This window comes from Vicugna pacos, chromosome 21, assembly GCF_048564905.1.
Source record: "Vicugna pacos chromosome 21, VicPac4, whole genome shotgun sequence".
Classification (NCBI taxonomy): domain Eukaryota; kingdom Metazoa; phylum Chordata; class Mammalia; order Artiodactyla; family Camelidae; genus Vicugna; species Vicugna pacos.
The window spans coordinates 11,770,310-11,797,529 of NC_133007.1; the positions used below are offsets into that span (position 1 = coordinate 11,770,310).

Genomic DNA, 27,220 nt, shown 5'->3' on the forward strand with positions numbered 1-27,220 from the left:
CATTATTTCCTCTTCAACTTTCTAAAACAGAAATTATATAAAAACCCAATACTTAGTTCATTCCTCAGAAGTCCTGAATGTTAGACAATGATGATTACTATATGTACACATCACAGCAATGGCTACAGCCAAGAAAATAACTCCAAGATGCTTAGAAGTACAGTGGAGGTTATTTGCTTACAAATAGCAAAATCTTAGTTTGCAGTATTATTTGTCCATATTTCAGTAGTCTGGCTACTATTTATACATACAGGTTAGCTGCAAAGATTTGTGAAATAAGCCTACCGAGTAATAACTTATGCATTTTATCTGGTGCCCCCAAAATAATACTTTCATTATAATAATGTGGCAAAGGTCACATGCATAGCTCTGATATCTCAACACACAAGGTTCTGCTTCTGCAACTATGGTACTCCAGAAACACCAACCCCAGACCCAGGAAAGAGGGGATACTGCCACAGATCTTGTGTTTCAGAGGATCCTAGTATCACAAATGGCCCAAATTAAATCTATTGAAGAACATGTGGATGCCTTCTGCCACTCAGATCTGGTACTCAGATGGACATAGTCTGACCCATGACCCTAAACATCTATTCTTCCAAGTAATACTCTTCAAGCCCCAGGGAAATGCTTCTCCACATCTCTTGCCCTTCCTCCTCAAGATAAAAGGGGATTATGTCAGAATACCCTGAAGGTTTCTGGGCTACACTGCTGCTGAAGACAGAGATAGATACTGCTTTGGAGCAGCGGGAGGATTTGAGCGATGAAAGCACTTAGGTAAGAGAAAAGACAAATTAATTAACTTGTCAAATCCTTCCTCTCAGATATCATGAACGCAATAAATCCCTGCTTAACCGAGTATCATTTCCCAATAGTGCCAAAGTCCGTTTTCTTGCTTCACGTTTTAATTTGTGGTTATACAGGGACTCAAATTAATATGGTATTTGCAAGAGTTGCATATAGTAACCAAAGAGTATTTTACAATACTAAGAAATTCATAAATCTCTTCTGTTTGCCCTTTACATCAATAGATAATTTTGCACATATTAGGAGGAAAATAACCTGAACATAATTATCATTTAAAATGTTTACATTTGCTTTAATTTATATTTTTATAAAAATGTATTCAAATTCTGGTGAAATATGTGAAATATATTAGTCAGTAAATTGCTCGATTAGTTAGTAAATTGCTCCAAATTCTATTAAAATCTTATTAACCAAATGAATACAAAAATTAAATTAAAAATAGTATAGGCACAATTAACTAATTTTAGAGTACTTAATACTCTAAAAAATTTAAATTTAATTTAAATTCAGAACACGAAAGATTAGAAAAGTACTGTAGGTGAGATTTTTTTACATAGAAGACTAGGAGCTCTGCTGAAAAGTTTTCTGTATTAAGTATCATGAATGTATAGAAGTTAGAATTAACTCTGACCCTTCCAAGGTTATTCTGCTAACCTTTGTCGGAGCCAAAACCAAAATTCGTATCTTCTGACTCCCAACCTAGTGGTCTTTCAATTTCAATTTAGGAAGATTTATAAAGTTCCTCTTACATGGGATATTTAGGTTTACCTTTGTAATTTCTTGACCTTCAGGTAACCCATAGATAGCAAGAGGAGAACAGCCAAAGACTTAATCTGCCTTTATGTCCTTGCCTGGTGTCCTTTCAAATTCAAAATCTTCAAAAGTAGACAAAATTATCACATTTACCTTGTTTGCCATTAACTTTCTGATACCCAGCACTGCAAACTTTTAAAAATAGATAATGTCCTTGGCATTTTAAGAAAAACAAGTTGTTCAAAACAAAGCAACATATAAGTTCAAGATCTTATTATTAGCTACTTTTAAAACATGGTAACGAGGTGGGGGAGGGTATAGCTCAGTGGTAGAGCGCATGCTTAGCATGCATGAGGTCCTGGGTTCAATTCTCAGTACCTCCATTAAAAATATATAACTATTAGACTTAATTACCTCCCCTCCACTATAAAAAAAAAAAAACCACCGTAACAATGTCTGACAAGACATACACTGATTGCAAAAGATAATCCAATCAATCATTTAACATACAAATAGAAAAAAATGCACAATGGGAATCTTGAATAATCTAGCACCTTGCTATTTCAAGTGTGGTCTCCGGATCAGAGCATTAGCATTATCTAAAGGCTTATCAAAAATGAAGAATCTCGGGTACACAGATCTACTAAATCTGGACCTGCAATTTAACAAAATCCCCAGGTGATTTGCATCCACATTTAAGTTTAAACACCACTGGACTAGTAGGTTCATCAAGGCACCTCCTTGTATACGACAGCTATCATTCAAGTATTTATTATGACACACATTGTACTGCTAGATACTTCATGTGTTCTTTCAGTTACTTATTACAGCATAGTAGATGCTATTCCCTATTTTATAGATGACAGAATTAGGGGTCAGAGAAGGAAAGTAACATGGCCATGGTCCAAAGCTAATAGGTGGGTAGATTCTGGATATAAATCCATGTTATTTCAGTTATACATTGCCTCTGTATCCACTGGCCTCCTGAAAGAAGCACTCTTACCTGTTGTCAATGTCAGGAATATGTTAAGAGGTACTAAGAAGGGAATAAAGCAACAGTATCATGACATCTTCTATGAGATTCTCTTTGGTTTATCAAAGTGCTTCTGTTATGATGAGTTTTACGGAGGGGGTAGACAGAAGGTTGTAAAGAATGACAATCTAGTTGAAGAAACAAAACTAGCTCACATAAACTAACACAACAACCATAAGAAATTAAAAAATCAACGAATGCAAAATGACACTTTACAAACTGAATACTTAATATCCAAGACAAGTACTGAATAAGTGTATTCATTTTAATGTAACATTTATTAGCCATCTAATATATGATTGGATTACATTAGGCACTGAGGATCTAAACTTAATATTTAAAAAATAGACTCAAAACCTCAAAAGAACCTCAAATAACCTCAAAAGGTTAGGGACTATGAGGGAAACAGTACAAACATCTAAGTATAAAACAAAATGACAAGCATGCCGTGATACGTGTATACAAAGCACCACAGGAACAGCTTATTCCACCATGCTTCACAAAGAAGAAAGTGAGTTTAGTCAGAGGAGTCTATAAAAAGTTTGGTAAGGCCCTGAAAGAACTGATGGCTATGGATTAATTCCATGGGCATTTGTTTTCCAGTTTACAAAACAAAGGAGTTAGAGGAGATCAGTAATCCCCGAGAACCTGTAACACCCTATACGGGAGCTCAGGGGAATGGCTGACTGCAGGACTCTTTAACCTGCTTCAGTTAGAGCAGCTCAGCCATTATATGTCACATATATATGTATCTAAAGGAGATTTTGTTGGCTTCAAAAGCAAGTTTGAAAACCTAAAAAATTTTAGCACTGTGGAATTATGTATGCCAAATTATGCTTACCTCAAAGCATGTCTAGCCTGCCAGGAGACTATCTCTATCAACTGCTAAGGAGCCTCTAAGGTAAGAAATCGCTCTATGGGGGAGAAAAAGGCCGTACGTGCTCTGAGCAGGGGAAAAATTATCAGGGCGTCCTGTTCTATGGATGCCCTTGAACCTATGCTGTGTCCATCTCCCGGTTCTCCCTGGAACTTGTCCCAGAGCTCAGGACAGCAGGTGCTATACAAAGAACAAGAAAACAAGATGTTGCTCAAGAAATTTCTTTGAGATGCTTGGAGGACAAGACAGGAAAGCTTTGGGATCCATGAAGTGGATTATAACAAATCCACTACTGGGCGGTGGCAAGAGCTGGATTTACTAAGGGAACACGGGATGCAGCATGCTTTGGCAGAGCTCCAGAGAAAGCAACGCACACCTGGCATATGAGGAATTTTGCACACCAGTATGGTTCACAGAGGTCCTGTGTTGTCCAGAGACAGTACTCTCAGCTCAAACATCAACGAGCAGCGGCCTCCCACGAGGCAGAGGCAGACATCACCAAACTGCTGTGACTGCAAGAGCATGACGGCCAGGGCAGAAGAGAAAGAAATGTAGACAGCACAAACTGAGTTCTTGAGTGTACAAGCAGTGGGGAGAACTGATAGGGCAGAATCAGAGGAATGCCGAAAACCCTGTGACTGTTTCGGTACCATAGTTTTGCTCCTATTATGGTTAGGAAACATAATTTGGTGACTTGCAGGTAATAGAGTAGACAGTATGTTGGGAAATACAACAGCAAAGAGACATGACTGGCCAACACTTTTGTTCATTGTACTTGACTTTTGGAGGGAGTAAATTTGCTAGTTTGTCATTTCTATTGCATGGAGCTCAGTTCTTAGCACTATTTTGGAGATCATAAAAAACTGTCTATCTCCAACTATTTGAAAAGATCCATAGAGTGAAACAAACAACACGGATGTTATTCCTCTGACTTCACGACAAACATCAGAGGCCAGGCTAAATCCTCTTTATTATAATTATTGTATTTTCCTTTCCCCATCACAATCCTTGATTACACTTACAACATCTTTATCACTCAGCTAAAAGGGATGTTTCTTTCTGTTTTTCTTGTTTAACATCAGTAACTAAACAGTAAGACTTTGGACAAACATTTTTTGAAAATTCACGTCACAAAACTCAAGAAATATCAATCTTCATTTTCAAATTTAAATTAAATATTAGTCTAGAAACAACCATGGATAACATTGTTCTTGATGGTGAGTTTTTCAAAACCACTTAATGGGCTAGCTCATGGCTGAAGTTCTGGGTACCAGACAGAGCTCTGCTCTTGTAGGCCTGAAACAACTGGAGCTTTTTTTCCTCTAGGCAGCTTAGTTCTACAGTACTTGGCTCTCCTGGCTTCAAAGGGGTAAATAAGGTCTGTTTGGCAGTGACAATCTACAGTGAAGGTAGCTGAGCCACTTTCCAGGATGCTGTCAAACAATGAAACTGAGTGAATCTCTGTTTCCTTTCAGTACTGGTCTAGTGAGCAATTATGATGTTCCTGTTTTGTTCCAGTCCAACAGCTTTGAAAAAAAAAAAAACCTGTATGTTTGGTTCTAACTCACACCGACACAATCAGTGTCTCGAAAATGATGAGTTTGGGACTTAAATGGGGCAGAGAACTCATGGTGAAATTCATCTGCAGAGGCCCCAAGATACAGCCCATCCCTAAGGGCAGACACTTCCAGCAAAATTTAATACGACTCTCAATCTTATGAGTGCAGAGGGAAATAACCTGCAGAGCTAGTCAAAAATTTGGGTTCCACAAACCCACATCCCACATACCCTGATTTCGCAGGTCTAAGGTGGTTTCGGGCAATCCTGAATTCTAGTAAGCACCACCAGCAAATCTGATGTAAACCATTAGCAGCCTGCACTTCTGAGAAATGCTAGATTAGTGACTAATTCACATCCAAGAAAAGATCTGATTTACTAGAAAGTGGTAAGGGTATCTTTGCTAGAAAAATATAGGCAACAATATGAAATTTTCTGATATTTGGTAACCAAAATAATATCCCTTATTATCAATGCATCCCTATAAAATTATATACACATGCCAATATTTGAGCTTATTATCTAGAACAATAAACTAAAGCAGCACTTACCTGACATTCAGCAATTTATGAGATGCTGTTATGCAGTCAAAACTATTATTTCTAGTATCAGATAAAAAGACATGAGCATAAACACACACAAGCAGGTGTTTGGTACAGTAACCTCAAATAGGTATGCTCTGTTCTCAGGTTTTGTATAAAACACTTTGCTAATAAGCATCTAGAAATTCAGGAGAAAGAATCATAAATTCTTAGAAATATTCAAGCAAAACTCCAAAATAATCAGCAGTGCCATCAACTCAAAAGCAAAAATAGTCTCATGTTTTATATAATGCTCACCTCTAAAGTCAAGACACTCAGTCTATCCACAAATACTTATTGAACACCTACCATGTGTAGTGAGCTGATTTGGGTGACAAGAACACAGTGATGAATGTGACTAAGTCCCTGTCCCCATGGAACTTAAGGTTCTAGAAGGAGGAAACTGGAATGATTTTATATATATATAAATATATATATACATATGTTTTATATATATATAAATATAAATATATATAATATATTATCTATATACACATACATATATATATACGTGTGTATATATATATATATAAACTGGAATCATTTTTGGATTTTATATATATATATATATATATATATATATAAATGTCTAGTCTTCCCTGGGTTTTTTAAATTTTTTCTTTAGATTCCCTAGGGTGAAAATGTCCAATATCAGCCAAAGGACCTAACCACTATTTGAAATTCACTGTTTAATATTTACACAAAAATATCTGCCCACTCCACCATATAGATCCTGTTTAATTTTACTTCATCAATAATATCTGTTTGAACTAGAAGTAGATAGTAACTATATAGTATGCTATAACACTGCAGGATTACAAAATCAATGTAGAATGTGAATCCATCACTGAACAATGATCAGGATGAATTCTTACTAAAAAAATAAAGCACATTTTAAATATATAAAATTTTATTTCTCAATTATATCACACTACACCTGGGGGGAAAGATTATAAAACTGGGATGTCAGGCAATAAGGGTGATGTCGATTTGCATTTTAATATTTTAAAGTAATTTTCTATAAATATGGTTGACAGAAAGAAGAAATAAACTACTATTAAAAGCCTTGATAAACCACAAAAAAAGCAGAATTATCTAATATAAAATCAGACTACTTGTACTTATTTTTTTGTGTTAAAACTCTCTTGCAGAATTTTAGCCTAAGTCATCAGAATACCCCTATAATAAACTGGGCACCGTGGTATCTCTTGCACACAAAAGAATTTTAAACTTTCTATTCCGTTATCTTTACTCATATATAACAAGTTTGTATAACCATTAGATTTAGAAATACAAAAGAAACTTTTAAAATACAATGTATTGTAGAGAAGTATGATGAAGAAAGGCAAGAACTGACCTAAAATCATATTAAAAATATTTCAGATACAAAAATACTAAAATAACCTCCATAAATAATCCTACATTTTATAACTGTTAAATGGCCAGAAAACAAAACTCTTCTAACTCTAAGATTCCATGATTTTATAATATTTCGAAAATGCCATGAAGTTTTCCTACCTAGGAAAATTGGCCAACTTTAGTCATGATCCTCATCAGTTCTCTGACTTTGAAAATCTCTACAGCAACCCTCTATTAGCTTCCCAGGGACAGATGTCCAGTAAAAGAAAAAAAAAATAGTGGCTTCAGTTTTATATACATGTCAGTATAATGTTAACTGCCAAATAAAAGGGGAAACAGAGAGAGAGCATATATTGGAGTGGAAAGGACATGGTTCTGATGTCAGACAAAACTGGATTCAAATTCTATAGATTCTGCCACTTAGTAGATGTGAGATAACCTAGTATTTAAATTCAGAGGCTTGACTTCCTTGCCTGTGAGACAGACTTACCAAAAGAGTTAAATAAAACAATATATATGAAAATGTTTTCACAATGCTTGTCATAGAGTAGCTATGCTAAAAATGTGATTTCTCTTCCCTGCTATAATTTTATTCTCTGTGCTAACAAAGATGAGAATGATGGCTAAGTGAAATACCGAAGCAATCTGCAAATTTATTTTCAGCATCCCATGCCTATGTCTCACTTTCAACTAGGCTCAATGATAAACCAAGGTAGCTGTTAAAAGATCATTGTTACTGCTAACCTTTGGAAAACTGTAAACTACCAGAAAGATGATACATGATTAGGGAGAAGACAAAGTTTAAGCTGTCAATAAGAAAATATAGATTTTAGATATAGTAAGTTTGATGCTTCTTCTAGTAAAATTCTAGACAGATGGTTTATAAGACTTAAAAAATAAAGATACTCATCAAAAAACTAAAAATAGACTTACCATATGATCCAGCAATCCCACTGCTGGGCATATATCCACAGGGAACTCTAAATCGAAAAGATACATGCACCTCAATGTTCATAGCAGCACTATTTACAACAGCCAAGACACGGAAGCAACCTAAATGTCCACTGACAGATGACTGGATAAAGAAGTTGTGGTATATTTAAACAATGGAATACTACTCAGCCATAAAAAAGAATAAAATAATGCCATTTGTAGCAACATGGATGGACCTGGAGATCATCACTCTAAGTGAAGAAGCTAGAAAGAGAAAGAAAAATACCACAAGATATCATTCATATGTGGACTCTGGAAAAAAAAAAGAAAAAAGAAAAAAAGAGGACACTAATGAAGTCATCTACAAAACAGAAACAGACTCACAGACACAGTAAACAATCTTACAGTTACTGGAGGGAAAGGGAGTGGGAAGAGATAAACTGGGAGTTCAAGATCCACAGATGTTAACTACTATATATAAAATAGATAAACAACATGTTCCTTCTGTGTAGCACAGGGAATTATATCAATATACTGTAGTAACCTATAATGAAAAAGAACATGAAAACAATAACAAGAAAAAAAAGATGTTTCACTGTGTCCATCCCTAAGAAAAAATGGCAACAATCTAGCTATGTTTTTCTTTGTATATGTGCAGACATTTAAAGGTTTTTAGGAAGGGATAGACTAGGATTTCAAAATGTAGAACAGATAAACAAGACTGTACTGTGTAGCACAGGGAAATATCTACAGGATCTTGTGGTGGCTCACAGCGAAAGAGAATGTGACAATGAATGTATGTATGTTCACGTATAACTGAAAAATTGTGCTCTACACTGGAATTTGACACAACATTGTAAAATGATTATAACCCAATAAAAAATGTTTAAATAAACAAACAAACAAACAAAGAAATGTTTTTAGATAAGGAAAACCTGAGAGACTATATTTAATTTCTGCAGGGCTGACAACAACGACTGCAGTTGCTCTTGCTAATATTTACTGGAGTCTTTTATATGCCAGGCACTATGATAGGCAATTTATATTCATTACCTTATGTACCCCATGAAGCAGGTATAATCATCAAGAAATCAAAGTTCAGAGAGGTTAGGTAACATGGCCAGTATTACACAGATAACAAGAGACAAAATAAAAAACTAAAGCTCGAATCATTTTGACTCTGAAATGCTGAATGAATGACTATGCTTCACTTTCTTTTGCAAACATCCCATGAAATAATTAAAAATATGAGGGAAAAAATGAGAACTAGATATTCATACTACATAAAATGGGAATTAGCTATTAAGCAGAGTTAGAGGTAGATATACAGCTATATTTAAAATGTGCCAACTAAATAAAGCAAAATCCATTTAGAAGGAACCTTTTTGCTAAGTTCTGTTCTAGGAAGTCTGCTTACATCATGATAGCTGACTTGAAAGACAACAGGAACAGCAAGCTTTTCAAATCTGTAACAAGATTCAAGAAGATCACATAAAACTAGAAGGAAGGGCTAGTAAGACAAAATTGCACAGGAATGGCTGTTAAACCCTGCAATTAGGCTCAATAGGTTGATTTTCCAAGTTCAGAATAGGAAAAATCAGGATGAAGAATAGCTCAAAAATGACAGACCTGAAACAGTTCACTGCAAACCTAGGGTGACCCTGCTGTTGAAACAGCTAAGTATACCTGGGTCCACACTAATGAAAGCACACTGTTTAGCTTCTGACAACTACTAGTCCCATGGTACGAGGTGAGAGCACAATGGGCCGGGGAATACTGGGTGTGAGTTCAACAATAACCCCAAAGATCTCAATTTTTGTGTCTTCCTTTCAATAGTGGCCTACTGATACTGTAGTCTGTTTGGCTCCATCTTACATATAATTAAAAAGCTTCTACCTTCCTGTGAATACAGAGGACAGTAGCAGGTCAGAAGTCTATCATTATAAGGATCTGAAATGTGTCGGAGGCCAAGCATGTTGTTGTAGCTGAGGGCAACCAAGACAATGAAACATTTGAACCACCAGGCAGCCTCCCACCAACACGCCCTCCCTATCTTATAACCCTGTTTTATTGTTTTCACGGCATTTATCACAATCCAAAATTGTCTTATGCTTTACCTGTCAATGTCTTAACTTGGAATACTTTTTTTTTAACCTTTATTTTGGACATAAGCCCTATAAGACAAGAGAGCTAATCACTCTTGTTCACCACCATATTCCAAGTATCTCAAAGTGACTTGCATCTAAGAAGTACTCAAAAACATTTGCTGAGTGAACAAACAAGCAGTGTGGGGAAATAAAGATGTTAAATCTAGGAAGAGAAGAAAGATATAAGAGTAGTTTTCATGTATCAGAAGACATATCAAAAGAGGAGAAGATTTATTTCTGTTTTCTCCAGAGTGATGACACAGCATCAAATGGTAGACACTTCAAGAAAAAAGGTTTGGGCTCACAATTCAGAAACATCTTCTAAGTCACAGACCTGCCTAACAACTGGAGAGGCCATCTTACTCATCATAGGAATGGATTCCTAGGGCTATGTCCATTAAGTCATCAGTTAACCTAAATCTCCTATTATTCAAAGTATGTTAAGAATATAACAGAACTATACATGAATATTGAAAGAAAAGAAAGTGATCTAAGTGGTTACTCAGAGATGGTATCTCAAAAGACAGTAAAGAAAGAATCAGTACAAATTGGATTCTGAATGAAATGCGGAGTGAGGGACAAGGCAAAGTCCTTATAGTCTTTTTTCTTCAATGAGCATTTATTAAATACACAGAGCTGTAAGCTGGAGATCAAGGAAGATACTAGAAAGGTACCAATGAAATTAGTAAGAAAACAACACAACACAAAAGGAGATGGTCAGTTTAAGGAATAAGAGTTAGCAATAATGCATTCTTTTTGTTATTGCTCAGGTTTCAATTCTTATGAGAAATCCAGAATGAAACGGCTAAATACATGTGACTGGAGAACAGGTACAAGGCCAGATTTAGAGAGAATCTCACCAAAGGACAGTAGTTCAATCCCTGAGAATGGATGAGCTTTTCTGCAGAAATATTCAAAGGGAACAATATATTCGGGATGGGCAGAGCATCGGCAGTATAGCTCTGTAAGGATCACTTTTAAATGCCACCCAATCGTTCACTTGTCCTCAGGCAGAACTGCACTTAAATAAAAACCCCAAAGGTCATTATCTTTCATTTTCTTAAAAATCTCCACTAAAAGGCTTAAAAATCTCCCTGCAAAATATGTTCCAAACACTAAAGATATCTGTATTAAAATCTTCCTATTGTTAAATGTAGTTATGGAATACAATTGGTAAAGTTTCTTATAATACATGCTACCTATAATCATACATTAAATTATATTTTGATTTGCTAAAGGGAAATAAACAGAAGGGCTTAAACACTTCTTGGCCTTTAAAAAGTTCACAAGTCAATATACAGTATAAGCTGAGAAAATAACGTATCTCTTCTGATTAAATACGTCTCAAATTAAATACTTCTCACATGGTGAAAAATGGTTTCTGCATTTCCATAAATGCCCTTGTACTATACAACAAACAATACCTTTCTGTATCAACTTGAGATATTACAATTCATGCAATTTAAATTATGAAGACCCAGTTGTATTTTTCCAAGTTGTGATTTGTTGTTATTATTGTTCATTCTCTTCTCATTCTTACTCAATCATAAACAAGGTTAAAATAATAATAAAAATCAGGAAAACTAGGTTTTATAGCATCTTTATAATTTAGCCATTTGGAAGTCTAGAACATACAAAATTAGTAAATATTTTACAACTGGTAATCGAGAAGAAGAAGGAGAGGCAAACGTTAAATATTCTTATCTAAATAATATGTTACTAAAACTGTTGTTTAGAAGAAATCAACATAAGTGTTGAGGCAAGCTGTATTTCTAATGAAAGGTCTACTGCTATAAAAAGAACAGGGCTAATCTCATCAAAAAGGCCTATATTCAGTTATTTGTATGAGCATAAAAAGAAATGAATGGCTCCCCTTGATGTACACTACAGGAAATTGTATTCCACCAATATCCTAAAACACTTACACTACACATACATTCTAGTAAATGTCAACATAACATAAATTATACAAAAGAGTTAATACAGCAGGCCTGAGACTGTCTATCCTTAGAACAGCCTCCTTGCAAGGCTGGTCCTTGGCTAGCTTCTGGAAACTTGGCTGATGAACAGTTTCCTACAATGATATGAAATTTCCCCTAAATGATAAGGATGGCTCATTATGCCTGGACTGCTCATGCAAACAATATGGTTTATGTTAAACATCTGTTTTACTTTGGCAAGTCTGGAATTTTGGTACGTGTTAGGCAGAGGATGCCTATATGACCAGCCCTGAGTAAAATCCTTGAGCAATGGGGCTCTAATAAACTTCACTGGTACACAACACTTTGCACGTGCTGCCACAGCTCACTGGAAGAATAAAGTGTGCATTGTATGACTCCACTGGGAGAAGACTCTTAAAAGCTTCTGTCTGATTCCCTTTGTTAATTTTGCTTTAAATTAACCTTTTGCTTTAATAAATCATAACCATGAGTACAACAATATACTAAACCTTATGAGTCCTCCCAACAGAACACAAAACCTGGGGATGGTCTCAAGGACCCATGATAAAGTTAGTTTGAGACTGATTACTAAACATCAGTTACCTGGATTTACACATTAAAGATAGTTATCACATTTGCAGATCCCAGAAGTTTAATGGCTATATTGGAAGATACAATGAAGTTTCAAAAAGGCTGGAACAACTGAGCCAACTCTAACAAGGTGGAATTTAAGGGAGATAAGGATAGTCTAAAATTGTTTTTTAAAAAACCACAAACTACTGTACATATAGGGAGAAGGAACATGTAGATTAAGTAGGTATGAAAAAGACCAAGGGGTTTATTGAAAATAAACTCAATATGTTAAATGGTAAAACAAAACTAGCAAAGATACCTAATTTATTCTATGCTGAATAAAAAGCAGTACAGCACAGCAAAGGAAACCATAAGCAAAACAAAACGACAACCTATAGAACGGGAGAAAATATTTGAGAAAGATGAGACTGACAAGGGCTTAATCTCCAGAATATATAAACAGCTCATACAACTTGATAATAAAAAACAAACAACCCAGTCCAAAAATGGGTAGAAGACCTACACAAGCAATTCTCTGATGAAGACATACAAATGGCCAATAGACATATGAAAAATTGCTCAATATCGCTAATTATCAGAGAAATGCAAATCAAAATTACAATGAAGTATCACCTCACACCAGTCAGAATGGCCATCACTCAAAAGTCCACAAATAATAAATTCTGGAGAGGCTGTGGAGAAAAGGGAACCCTTCCTCACTGATGGCGGGAATGTAGTTTGTTGCAGTTATATCGGAAATTCCTCAAAAGACTAAAACTAGACTTACCACGTGACTCAGCAATCCCACTCCTGGGCACATATCCAGATGAAATCTTAATTCAAAAAGACACATGCACCCCAGTATTCACAGCAGCACTATTTACAATAGCCAAGACATGGAAACAACCTAAATGTCCATCAATAGATGACTGCATAAAGAAACTGTGGTACATTTATACAATGGAACACTACTCAGCTATGAAAAATAATAAAATAATGCTGTTTGTAGCAACATGGATGAACCTGGAGATTGTCATCCTAAGTGAAGTAAGCCAGAAAGAGAAAGAAAAATACCGTATGATATCACTTATATGTGGAATCTAAAAAAAAAAAAGACAAACAAACTTATTGACAAAACAGAAACAGATTCACAAACAGAGAAAACAAATTTATGGTTACTGGGGGCAGGGCCGGGGAAGAGGGCGGGAAGGAATAAATTGCAGATACGAACCTACATATATAAAATATATATTTGCAATTCAAGATTTTCAGATACTAACTAATATATATAAAACAGATAAACAACAAGTTTATACTGTATATCACAGGAAACTATATTCAATATCTTGTAGTAACATGGTGAAAAAGAATATGAAAATGAATATATGTATGTTCATGTATGACTAAAGCACAATACTGTACACCAAAAATTGACACAACATTGCAAACTGACTATACTTCAATAAAAATATATATACAAAAAAAAAAGCAGTAGGGTATATATAACCAAGGGAAAATAAGAACCTCATTCTCCTCTGTTACTGTCATATGACATACAGAACATTATATTAAGCCATTTAAAGAAGAATATATTAGAGCACATTCATGGAAAAGCTGGCCATGAGCTTCAAAATCATATTTTACAAGGAGTGGTTCAAGACTAAGAGAAGACTGGAGATAGGAGCAATGGTACTACCAACATATACAGAAGGTTCTTGGGTAAAATACAAAGTTTAATTTTTTCTGTATAATCACACTGAGAAGAAGTCAGAAAGACATTCACTTCAGTTGAATATAGATACAAATTACCCAAAATCCTTTTAAATCTTTTTAAATAGTCCCAAATTTCCTTGAGGAGTGATAGTTCCTTAAAAATTAAAAATAAAATCTATAATGAATCTTGATTGAAGATGAAAAAAGAGAAATTAGCTATGTAGAAGGGATGAAAATTAGAGAAGACAGAATTTCAAGATAAGTTCACAACAATTAGCTATAACTTGTCCTTTTACAGAGTTTCTAATTATGGAAGGGAAAGTGGTGGACATATAAAGTAGAGACACTATCATAACACTCAAATTATTTCTATAAGAAACCCTTGAGATCTTAAGACCCTCCAGTCCACTGACTGCTCTGAGAAAAGCAGGAAGATCTAATGGCCCTCTGAGATGGTTCATTTAAAATCAACTCATACCAAACCTGACAATTTACTATTTTGTAACATCCAGCTTTACATGAAATTTTCCTTTCATTCATTTAGAAAAAACATACAATAAACAAATTATAAGGGTGCTCAGCCAGACTACATGGGTTCAAATGATGGCTCACCTACCTCTGACATGGAAAAGCATTGAGTGCACAGAAAGCATATATAATAATTGTTTGCTTTTATTCTAGTGAACCAAATGAAGTGTATCTTCAATATCAGTTTTAAGATTATTTATCCATTTTCTCACCCATTTGACTAAACTTCAGGAAAACCAAAATATTCTGATGATTGGTTTTAAACAGCATCTGACAATGTCAAAAAACCATAAAATGCCTTTTGCTGTAATAAATCTTAGCCATGAGTGCAACTACATCACTAATTTTCTAACTTACATTTTACCAAGAGCCTACTAATAATGTTATATATTAATGCAGAATTATAATTTCTCTTAAGTCGTACACATTTTTGAGTTGCATACAAGTTTCGTTCTTACATGGCTAGATCTTCTGTTCTTTAGTTTTCTGTTTTACTGCTTCTTAGAGTACTGCAAAAGAGGACTACTTATTTACAAGTAAATCAGTTTTTCAGACTTTAAGATTATGATTTATTGAAGGAAAGTTTAACAAATGCTTTTGATGTTTGAAAAGTACATCCAATGTTAAGCATTAGTGACTCCATACTTAAAGGTAAAATAATGTGTGATGATACTACATTAGCAGTTGAATAAAAAGACTAGGAAGTAAGTTTTACACACAAAGAACTTTAGCCAAAGAGGAAAAGATTTAAATAAGTATGTAGATTAACTGTAAAAGGTAAGAATTAATTAGAAAGAGTACGTCTGTGTTTCATTTAGAGTGAGGTAATCAGTTGACAAACTACTGGAATCACAGAGGAGGAATCAATATCTACAGTTTTACCCGTATCAGAAATTTTCCTGATACTCGGATGAACAAGGCTGCAGTTAGCAATCACTCCTTATGAAATCCTTAGCAATGACAAAAGCACAACATTCTGTTATTGTGAGTACCATGTATAAGGTATATATAATGTTTTTACACCAGGGGTCAGGAAATTTCTCCCTGAAAGGGTCAAATAGTTAATATTTTAGGTTTTATAGGACATAAAATCTGTCACAACTAACTCTGCCACTGCAGTATAAAAGATGAAATCAGCCATAGATTGATTCATAAATGAATGGGTACAGCTATGTTTCGGCAAAACTTTTACAGCAGTAAGGAGTGCACTTTGTCAACTCCTATCCTATACTATAGTTATCTACATTTAGTCTGTATATCCTCTATTAATAGTCTATATGTGCTTGGAGAACTGAAAATCTGTTTTACTTATAAATGTCATTATCTTGCATAGAATTTAGTAGAAAGTAGATTCCCCAATAATCAGGTGACAAATATTAGGGGGAAAAAACTAAGCAGCAGTGGTCTAGGATGATATCTGAGTTGGTAGAATATGTCCCATGTGCAGTCCCTGAAGCTGCTTCTATGCATGTAAATATTCTTGCCCTGATCTCAAAGCTTATACTTTATACCTAATGATTTCATTCCAATTATGTTTAATCCATATAAAAGAATATTTTCTTCTTAATATACTGCATCCTGAAGTTTTTCTGTATTTTTCTCAACAACACATTTGTACTATGTTGAATACTGAACATTTCCTTTCCTTTTACTTAAAAACTTCTCAAATATCCCAAAGTATCCTCTGAGACTAAAGCATTCAAACACATGGCTAAATATTCATCTTTTAAAATGCATAAATCCCTCCAATTCTTCCATCTATTGCATTGTTCCTAAGGCTCTTCTGCAATCTCTTCCTCAAATTTTGGAAATTAGGTAATATGCCCCTTGTTTGCTTCCCACAATTCAGTAAGTTATTCTTTGGACTTAAAAAGGTCCTAGAGTATCTGCAGAACCACAATTTATGTCACATAAAACACAATCAATAAATACTTATTGTCCTAATTTGTTGATACAGAATATAAACATATCTGGTTAATTCAGATTTCAATAAACTGGATTTTGCAATGACTCAACTCACAAATCCTTTTAATGAGTATCAAATTCTCACAAAAATTTTAAATGTTTAAGACAATAAACTTTTGAAATAACTCAGTAGAAATCATTTGTATTAAACTGACGCATATACTAGAAACTAAGGAAAGGTTTCATCTAAGGACATTTATAAGGCAATCCTGTGTTAGCCTAATTTGAGTTCCTTTTCCTATAACCATTATTATAAAATAAATAAAACTGAATTATATATTAATAGGGTTTTATTTGAAACATCACTAATTCAGACTGATCTCTCTAATCCCGAGTACAATTTCTTAGACTATACAAAACACATATATAAAGCACTGTAGCCAAAAATGTCAAAACCTTTCCATCATAATGCTTCAGAAAAACCCATCCCACTATGACTTCAACAACATTGCAAATCCACTACAAAGAACGTTCAGAACATAAAGTGCACAGCTATGCCACGTTTACTTTTCAGAAGTAGTTATATGAATACTGTAGTGTGTTTTTGACAATTCTTCATCATTAAGGTTATAGTTTTTTAAATACATAACTAATACTGTTCAAATTAGTCTATATATCTCAATACATTCAGCAGATGACTGTCATGTTTTTAAAAAGAAAGGTCAATTTCCATTATCCTCTATGGATGAGAAATTGTTTTAAGAAATACCAAAACAATGAGCAGTGCTGATAATATATCTCATTTAAATTTCCATGATCTCAAAATCCAACCTTCAGTTTAAGGTAACCTTTCCTACTTCATAAATTGAAAAATAAAATTTCACATGGAATTTTTCCTGTATCAGCTAAGTCTTCATTTTCTACTCAAGGAAGAAAGGTCATGTTACTCTATTACCAGCCATTTATAAATATATTATTCAAAAACCTTAACATATAGGCAAAACCACTGCTACAGAAGACATGGTCAGTAGTACCTCTGTCTGGCCATATGATCTTGCTGGGTTCATTTAAAAATCTTATCTCAGATTTCTATATGTGAAATTAGATAACGCTTACTCACAGAAGTTTTTAGAATACATCTAATTCATAATGCCATGGGTATTATACATGTTCAAAAGCATTTTAAGCTTTTTCAAATTTTAACTTGCAGCGTTTTCTAATAACTACCTAACACTCACACTTGACAGGAGAGGCAGGTTACTGGTCTCCATTTTCCTCATGGTACAGGGAATCATTTGAATATATCCCATTTTAACATGCCAAATCTAGGACATCACTGGTAATCTCACCAAAGAATGTTACTTCAAATCCTAATATGTCTTCTACTGAAAAAATGTGTACCTTTAACTATGGCAAAAAGTCTACAATGGCTGCAAGTTGAGGATGCTGGGATTTTCTCTCCTAAGTCTGTGTGACATGATGAAAGCATTACAGCAAATACGCACATACCCACATGCACACACCTTTATTTGTCCCACAGATAAATGCTATCACAGGATGTCCTGGACTTCAAAATCCATAAAAGTAAATCAAGATATAGTCCTCTAATAAATTTTAACAGTTTTGCTCAATTTTAAGTTTTAAATCACACTTAGAAACTGAGAAAATAGAGCTGATTATGTGAAGCTGATGACTGCAATAACAGAAACTATCACAAGATCTATTGAACATTACATTCTAAATATGAATCTTCAAAATGCATTTTTCCAGATTTATTTCCAAGTAAATACACCTAGAAATCCAGTAAAGTTTTAAGATCTTGTACATGTAGTAAGTTTAAAAAATTCTGCTAGGGCAACAGAAGTAGGAAGTGTGATAAATCTGATTTTGGGGATGTCAAGGTTTTCCTCAAAATCTATTTGAGGAGAGCAAAAAGTGAAATGAGTAACTACTTGTAATTTTTAATTTCAATACAAATTATATTTTAAAATCTAACTTATGGAAAGAACATTTCACAAAAACCTAGGTGCACTTTATACAGAAGTTTCCTTGCAAATAAGAAACTATGTTCTCTTTTGAAATCGGTAACTTCAAGCAATTCTAAAAACAGAATTTTTAATCCTCTTTTCCTTACCAAACTAATAAATATAAGAAAAATTCAAATATAATTTAACTTGTTAAAATATTAAAACCAGGATTTTTTTACTTGCTTATTCAAAATTACCTTTCAATCTTCCCCAAATCCATCACTGATAATGTCTATTTTACCAATATAGGATTTTTAATTATAAAATTCCTGAAAGAGTAAACGAAATAACTGTGAAGAAGCTATTTATTATTATAAAATGTACAATCTAGTAATACCTATTTTAAAACTTCATATTGTATTAGGAACATAAGTAAATGTTTTAAAACTGCATTTTACACAGGGTATATACATGAATGCATGTCAGGCATAACCTCAGACAAATGCACTGGTCATTTCTTGCTACAGTCTGCATTGCAAAGCTATATTTTGAATTTTAAAGAACAGCACAGACAACTTTGAACTTGACTTTCTGTATGTGGGCATTCTATCTAAAACAATATCACCACTTGAATTTATAAAGTATATCTGGGCATGTTTAACTGTCATCAACCTCATTTACACTTATTTAAGTAGAAAACATAAAATTGGAGTCAAATTTCTAAAATCAAAGATAAATGTGATTCCGCTTGCATAAAGCAGAATTTGGGGGAAGTTTTAGAATGTAAGCAAATATTTCCATTCAATAAATTCTATCACTGTGCACTGTGTTTCTTGATATTTATCACCTACATATTTTAAAAATTCACAGTATCAGAAACTAATCTGGTCCTATTTACCTATAGTGAAGATACTGACATCACATATGCCTTTCACATTAGTATCTATCAGACATAACAGACTCCTGCTAAATTTATTACTCTGATTTTCTTCACCTTCATAGATAATCTCATACAAAAGCAGAAAAAAGTTACCATTAAAAAGTTATGGATCTTTTCTTGTGGTAGCTCACAGTGAAAAAAAATGTGACAATGAATATATATATGTTCAGGTATAACTGAAAAATTGTGCTCTACACTGGAATTTGACACAACATTGTAAAATGACTATAACTCAATAAAAAAATGTTTAAAAAAAAAGTTATAGATCTTTGGTGATGGAGGACTGAAAGCAGAATCTTGCCTATCTGGGAAATGCAGTTAACACACCAGCTGAACGGTAATTCCCTAATGCAGGGTCATCCTTCTGTTATTTAAAGATATTAAAAAAGCTGAAAAGGTGTCATCAATGATGCATTTTAAAAAATGGTGCCCAAAGAAGTGGTATAGTGATTGAGATTAATTTCAGATTTAGCAAATAAATTTCAAACTGATTGTGATGAAGCCAAATTAATTCAAGAACATGTAATATCATAAGCAGGGCATCAAACTTCTCTGAAAATAACAAATATTACACAAGTCAGAAAACTACATAAACTATCTTCAAAAGAAAATAGTATTGAGACAAAATTGGATAATGTTACTTGTAGAAACAACAAAACTGTTTTGTGAAACATCAAAATATTTTTAAACACTCAGCCTTCTTTTTAATGAAACAGTATATTCTGATTATAAAAGAAGTAAATGCTCACTGTAAAAAAAATTTAAAAGATTATTAATAAAGAAGAAAAACCTAATCGCATCGCTTTTAGTATTTTAAAAGACAACCATTTACACTACTAAAGAAACTTTAAAACACTTCAAATTATGGTGCAAAACTAACATTGGGTAAAACTTTCACTTACAAGTAACACTGAAAAGAGGATCTATTTTTTTTCCCCCTTTTCAGGTCATATTGTTTTCCTCAACATCTATATATTTGGTTATGGATTATGCCACTTTCCACAGATTCTTCTTCATCTTTAAGTTTTGCTCAGGGAAAAGAGCAACAGTTGGAACCTGTACAACAGAATATAGCATCAGCTCAGTAACACAAGCTCCTATGCAGTGTGATGGTCCTACCTGGACACAGATGACGCTATGCTCAGCATGTTATACCAGTAAATTCCCCACATCTTAATCTTTATCTGTTTATCACCTATTTATATCTTTCCACATCTAATGATTAGTTTCTAGGGTAGAGAGAGACAGAAGAAGGTTGTTTAAGGCAGCGACATCATTTCTAATCTTACATAATGAATAAGTAAAGCAAATCTGCTTATTAATCTTTGTTTCTCCCGGATAACACATATATGACAAAGTATCTTAAATTCCATTTTAGCAAATGAGGAAAACTAACACGCAAAGACAAACAGCAAGATATTCCTGAACATTCCTTTCCCACTATTGCTAACCTGATAAAAGAAAAAATGTTTAAGCATATTTAATACAATAAAGTAAGGAGGCAGGTTAACCTCAAAATTATCCCTGTCTCATCCCAACATCTGCTTGCTGGATCTCTAATCTCAAATGATGTCTCATGAATAATTATTTGAGTGTAAACAGATTTGAACAAAAATGCTATTTTAGAAAACTCTAATTGTTATAAAACACAATTTTCTTAAATTGGAACTACTGATCTTTAAGTTGTGATGGCAATAAATACAGCAGTCACAAAGATAATAAAACAGCAGCTACCACATTCCCAACACTTTGTATGTGTCAGGAACCATGCTGAGTACACAGACTACATTATCTCATTTAGTCCTCAAATCCAGCCTAATAGGAGGGTACAAGTCTCTGGATTTTTCCAGATGAGAAAACTGAAGACTTAGAATATTTCATACCTTATCTAGGGCCAAACAGCTCATGAGGGCCAGGGTTCCAGTGCAGGTTTCACACACAAGTAGGTTATAAAGACTTCCAACACTGTATAACTTCAGTAACAACTCCACAGATAATAGAACCTTTAGCAATAGACCACAGCATTATGGTTTGGCTGTCATTTATAACCAAATTGGATAATTACCACAGAATACAATATGATGATAAGAATAATGGTTATGCTTTCTATTTTTAAAACACATTATTCTAAAAAAGACAGAGTAGTTTCAAAATAAGTCTTATCTTACTCTATAAACACATATTAAAATATGTCAAAAGGAAGTTAAGTAGCTTGCCCTAGAGCTAGCTGTACCTGAAACATTATAATCAACGAAGAATTCAAACCTAGATCTGGCCTTAGAGAGGCTCTCCTTTCAGCCACAATAAAGCTTCCCTTCTCCACTCTTTTTCTTCAAAAAATTTTTTTCAGTAGGAAATTTATAGAGACTTGAAAAAGCTATTCAATGAAAACTTAAGAAAAATGAGCGAAAGTAACGTCAAGGAAATGTCATGCCCCAGGGTTTCAGTTTGATCATAGACTAAACTGGCAAGTTTGGGCTTATCAGATTGCTGCTTTAATAAAAGAGAGTTTTAAGATCAAGGGAAAAGATAACACAAGATAAAAAAAGAACTGAAGCAAAAGATTAAAGTGAGAAAAAAAGAAAACTCAAAGAAGTTTTGTAGGGAAAATATAGACAGACACACAAAGGTTTGAAGGCTTTGGGGGCGCTGGCGGTGGGGAGGCAGTATGCATAATGGTTAAGTGTACAGGCTTTGGCTTCAGCCTCAGCCCAACTGAGTATGAATGAACCCCTTCCACTGACTGACTGAGCGACCTTGGAAAAATTACTTTTCTTTATAGTTTCCTCATCTTTAGGATAGGAATAAAAACAGTACCTATCTCAAAGGGTTGTAGTGAGGATTTAATGTTAAAATACATGTAAAACTTAATACAGTGCCTGGCATATAATTACTGTTATTAACTGTCCTGAGAGAAAGCCACAAGAGGAAAAGTCAGTAAGTACAGCCTCAGATTTTCTGTACAGAGGACTCCCTGGATCTTTTCTAACTATACTTACACACCAAACTTAAGGAATCAAAACTTGATTCCCAAATAATACACATAATGTTGAAGGTTCTATTTATGTCAACTGAAAAGTTGGCAGTATTACATTTCCTCAAACTCTGTTTTCCTTGAACTGGTCTGAACTTAAAAGGCGCATTTCAGCTTATCCAAGATGCCACTGGCAAACAGGGGACAAGAATTAATATAAACAACCCAAACCTCAGAAATGCCAAACAATTAAATTCTGATCCTCCAATAAGTTAATGCTAATTTTAAGTAAATGCTTTATTAAACTGAAGCAAAGTCTGGTTTTGATATGTAGAATACTGTTTTATTCTTTATTTTAAACCTTTCTTACATGTCTAAAAATATACAAGGGTTTGGAACAATCTCAATAAAATGATGACATTTCTTTTACCAAAGGACCTCTGAAGTCAAACCACCAGTGTGCAAACATGGTCGGCTTCCAATTAGAAGAGTCATAGGCACATTTCACTAAATGCATTTCATAAAACAGAGAAATCAAAAATGCTGAGAAGAAAAATACCCAGTAGTTTCATATAAATTTTAAAATATCTGCCAGGCAGGAAACTTATGGTTAAAAAAAAAGTAAGATTTAGATGTTTCAGCACTTACTCCTGATTCCACTGCTAATTTCCCAAATGCCATTTTGCTACATCTAAACCCCTGACAATTTATTACACAATTCCGTGTAGCACACTAAAAAATAAATTAACCTCTGGATATGAAAACAGATCATTACAAAAGAAAATACTGACAGTTCTTAGCTGTATTTGATAATTAAGTATATTGTATTTTCAGCAGCACTAAGAATGCAGGTTGGCCTAATATAAATATCTAAATACAACTACACAAAAGTATTTTTCTCTTAAAAGAATTTTTTGTATATTTTTTTCCAACGTTGATGACTTAAGAAATATTGATCTATATATTGTGCTAAGAAAACATTAGGCACAGATCACATAATGTAATTTACATTTTTCTTTGTTGTAAAAAATATAGTATGTGCAAATGCATTATCATACAAATAACTGGTGGACACAACAATAAGCTCTGTAGACCTACTACAAAAAGGTTAATATTTTACTCTTCAAAAAAAAAAAAAAAGACACACAGACACAACAAGTAGCTCTAAGAGTGACACTTCACTTCTGAGTGGGTACTCTGCATCAGCATTAGAATTATTTGTGAATTTTCTTAAAAGAAACAAAGCTTAACTATAGGAAAAAAAAAAAGACATCACTTTGGGCACATGAACTATTTCAAAAGGGACCAAGAAAAATGTTTCCCAAAGCCATTAAAAATATTTCAAACAGTCTATAGATTGCTTTGTTGGAAGGAATGAATTATTCAACATTATGACTGTTTTATATAGTAGATTCTTTCATCAGCTAAGACACTTCTGGATTAAAGTACCAAAGGATGCAGATGAAGACAAATGGAGGAAAAAAAACAGGCTGTTAGGAAGGAGGAGGGAGCATACTTTTACCCAGAAGAAACAAAAATATCATTTCTTTTTGTTCACAGCAGAAATTTTGTGCTGCAAATATTATGAAAACACAAGCAAAAGGGTTGTGTTGCAGGTAACAAAATACATGCTTACTACGCATCCTCCATGGAGAGACCATGTAGATTAGTGAGTTTAAAAGTACACTTTGATGCAAAAGGTTATACTTTACTACATATATAATATGTAGCATTTTTCTATTAAGGGCAGTTTATATTAAGTAACTTCCATAAACACAAGAAGAGTGAGAGACAGAGACAGACAGAATGAGAGACAGAAACAGAGAGTCCAGTGAGATAGAGACAGACGCCAGGGGCTTTGTTCATGCCCTGTGGAAGATCTGAGATACTTTTTCATCCTTAGTGCTTAATTTTTCTTATTACTGCTCACATACTACAATTATCTTACGATATTACCCTCTATACATCCTTTTCTTTATTTTTTTCCATGAAAAAAGGGGAGATTTATAAAAAAGAAACCTTTAGTCTCTTCCTCTCATAGTCAACCATTCAAGTAAATATTTCTCTAGTGGCAAGTTTCCAGATGAATTAAGAATACGATCCAAAAACCACTGTCAGATTACATTTGATTTACTGCGTAGCCCTGTTCAAATGGAGCAGGAATTAGCCCGTTTCCTAGGTTTGGGGTCTCGTGCTTCCTGATCCTTCACACACATACAAGATGTGCACATCGTCTCAGAGAGTCTTCGGAGGCCTAGCCGGAAAACACTGTTGGAAAGGCTGTATATTACACAGTTACAAAAACTATTACTTATAGCAAGCCAGGTTGTTAGGAAGGACAGTGTTGGATTGTCCAAGACGCGGGAGCTTTCAAGAAGAAAGTAAATGATATAGGGGAGCCACAGCATGTAAAACACACTGGTTATCCGAAACAAAACCATAGCGTAGCGACGGTCGGGGCTGTGTCCAGTCTCTCCAGAGGAATCCACCTCGTGGCTAGGGAATCGGGCCCTCCGGTCATTTATCTCTTTGGTGTGCTGTCGGCAAATTTTGAAAATGTGGAAGTAAGTGAAGCAGACAACAAAGGCAGCGGGAGCATAAAGTAAACAAACAATAAAGCCAGTAAAATAGGCACTGGTGAGCCAAGAGGAGGCACACCACTCAAAAATGTCTCCGTGGTAACCAGGTTTCCCCCAGCCAAAAAAGGAAGGCAGGAAAATTAGGCAAGAGTAGATCCAGATTAAAATAATGCAAATTCTCAGACGGCAAGGGGTGACCAGTTGATTGTAGGAAAGAGGCTTGGTTATTGCAAGATAGCGATCCACACTTATGCAAGCCAGACATGCCATAGAAACACTTTTTAGAACTGAGATGATATATCCAAAAACCTGGCAAGTCAGTGACTCGTGAATACCTGTGGAGTAGTGGAGAAGTGAGAGAGTAGGAACCAAGCAGCTAACTCCAACGAAAAGGTCAGCATATGCCATCGTCTGAATGAAATAGCTGGTCGTATAATGGTGTAAGAGCGGAGCACAGTGAAAGACAAAGATGACCGTTAAGTTCCCAGCAATGATCAGAAACGTCAGCAAGACAATAACAACTGTCTCAAAGATGCAGACATCCACCATACTGTAGTGGCCAAATCCAAGCGGGCAGGAGTGACGTTCAGACACATTCAAAATGCCACTGCTCGTGTTCAGGCTCCTCCATTCAGTCCACCCGGATTCATTCATGGCTTGGAATTAAGGGAACCTGCAGCCTTGGCTACAGCAAGCAGGTGCCCTGCCCAGCATCTGCTAGACTCTGCCCATGAGTGTCTCAGAATCAGCTTCGGTAGACAGTGGCAGCGCTCCTGTCACAGCTGAGCATCCCAGAGAGGACTCAAGTCTCTTCATCAGCCTCAGTGCAGCAGTAACACACCTCAGCTTTGGGGGAGGAGGGAGGGGAATAAGCTAGAAAGGAGGTGAAAAAAGGTCACTTGATTAGCTTCCTCTACTGCTCTCAAACAACTTTTTGCAGACATAAGGCACTTCTAGAGAAAATGGACCTACTACTTTGCACTACAAAAAAAATTGTATTTGTAAAAGAAAAGAAAAAAAAAAAGCAATTGCCAAGGGAAGAAAAGCCACTGTGAGCCATTTGTTCTCCTCAGAAAGGTAATGTCTTAGGGATCAACTAGAAAGAATGAGAAAAGAAAAAGTCTTAAATATTCTCGGGCTGTTTCATCTGTCATGAGCAGTGGATTCATATTTTAGAATTTTAATAATTAAGATCTCAGATCTGGCTGGAAAGCTAAGAAAAAAGTTCACTGTGGCAAAGTGTCTTTGAGTTCAGCTCAGGGTTTGGTGCTGCTGGGTCAACTTTATCTATTTCTCTCGCATTTCTCTCAAAAGCTAAGAACCCCCTTCTCCAACAAGCTCAATTCTAGAAAACTCACATCTCTATTTGGGCACAAAGGAGCAGAACAGAGGTAATAGGCTCCAGATTGCCCTAAAACTCTCATGAGAGAAAAAAAGCATGTTTCCAGAAGGGAATATAACACACAATGAGTCAAAGCTGACAAAATATGATAAACTTCTGAAGTTTAATTCTGCATGCATTTTTTTTAAGCATTCAGATGAAAACAGTCCATTATAGTTACTGGTGCTACCATCAGCAACGTAATTTATACTTCTTCCTTTCCAAAAGGAAAATAAATCATTTTTGCTATTAATTTCAGCTAAAATTAACCTTCATTATCTGATACGCCACCTTCCTTACAGTGGTGCATGGTCATAACTTATTTCTCAGCTTTGCAACCACACCTATGTCTCACAAATATATGTAAATATATGAAATTCAGACAATAATAGAAACTTTCCTATGTACTCTGAGCTTATTTATTTATTACTTAGGTATTGCTAAGTAGGCTTTATAGTCCATATATTTCTACATCTTTTCTAATTTCATTAAATGATTAACACATTAAATCATTACTTCAGTTAAATCTTTTGAAAGTGGAAAATTTACCTTGTTTGTTATATTTTCAGTTATATAGCAGCCATATGTTAAGAAAATGCCACTTCTATTTCTGTATTCTATTTTGAGCAAGTGCTCAATTAATACAGGGGCCATTTAGGTAGGTTATAAGATG

At 34.6% G+C, this 27,220-nt stretch overlaps 2 protein-coding genes across 6 annotated transcripts in view; both read right to left on the reverse strand.

The window, feature by feature from the left end:
• RABGAP1L (RAB GTPase activating protein 1 like) overlaps nt 1-27,220 on the reverse strand; it is a 569,757-nt gene that overhangs the window by 354,066 nt on the left and 188,471 nt on the right. The window contains exon 14 of one of the 5 annotated variants that reach the window (XM_072946072.1): nt 7,901-7,947. The exons of the other annotated variants lie outside the window; for them this stretch is intronic. Within the exon in view, the coding sequence (XP_072802173.1) occupies nt 7,901-7,947 (47 nt within the window). The remainder of the gene's footprint in view (nt 1-7,900; nt 7,948-27,220) is intronic. 5 annotated transcript variants of the gene reach the window in all.
• GPR52 (G protein-coupled receptor 52) lies at nt 22,919-27,188 on the reverse strand. The gene is made up of 2 exons (XM_072945877.1): nt 27,097-27,188; nt 22,919-26,039 (listed from the first exon to the last, which is right to left on the reverse strand). Exon 2 carries the CDS (start codon nt 25,818-25,820, stop codon nt 24,735-24,737), a length of 1,086 nt encoding a protein of 361 aa, XP_072801978.1. The 5' UTR covers nt 25,821-26,039; nt 27,097-27,188; the 3' UTR covers nt 22,919-24,734.

Coding starts and splice junctions, on each gene's coding strand:
- GPR52 (XM_072945877.1), bottom strand. CDS start 25,820: ATGAATGAATCCGGGTGGACTGAATGGAGGAGCCTGAACACGAGCAGT.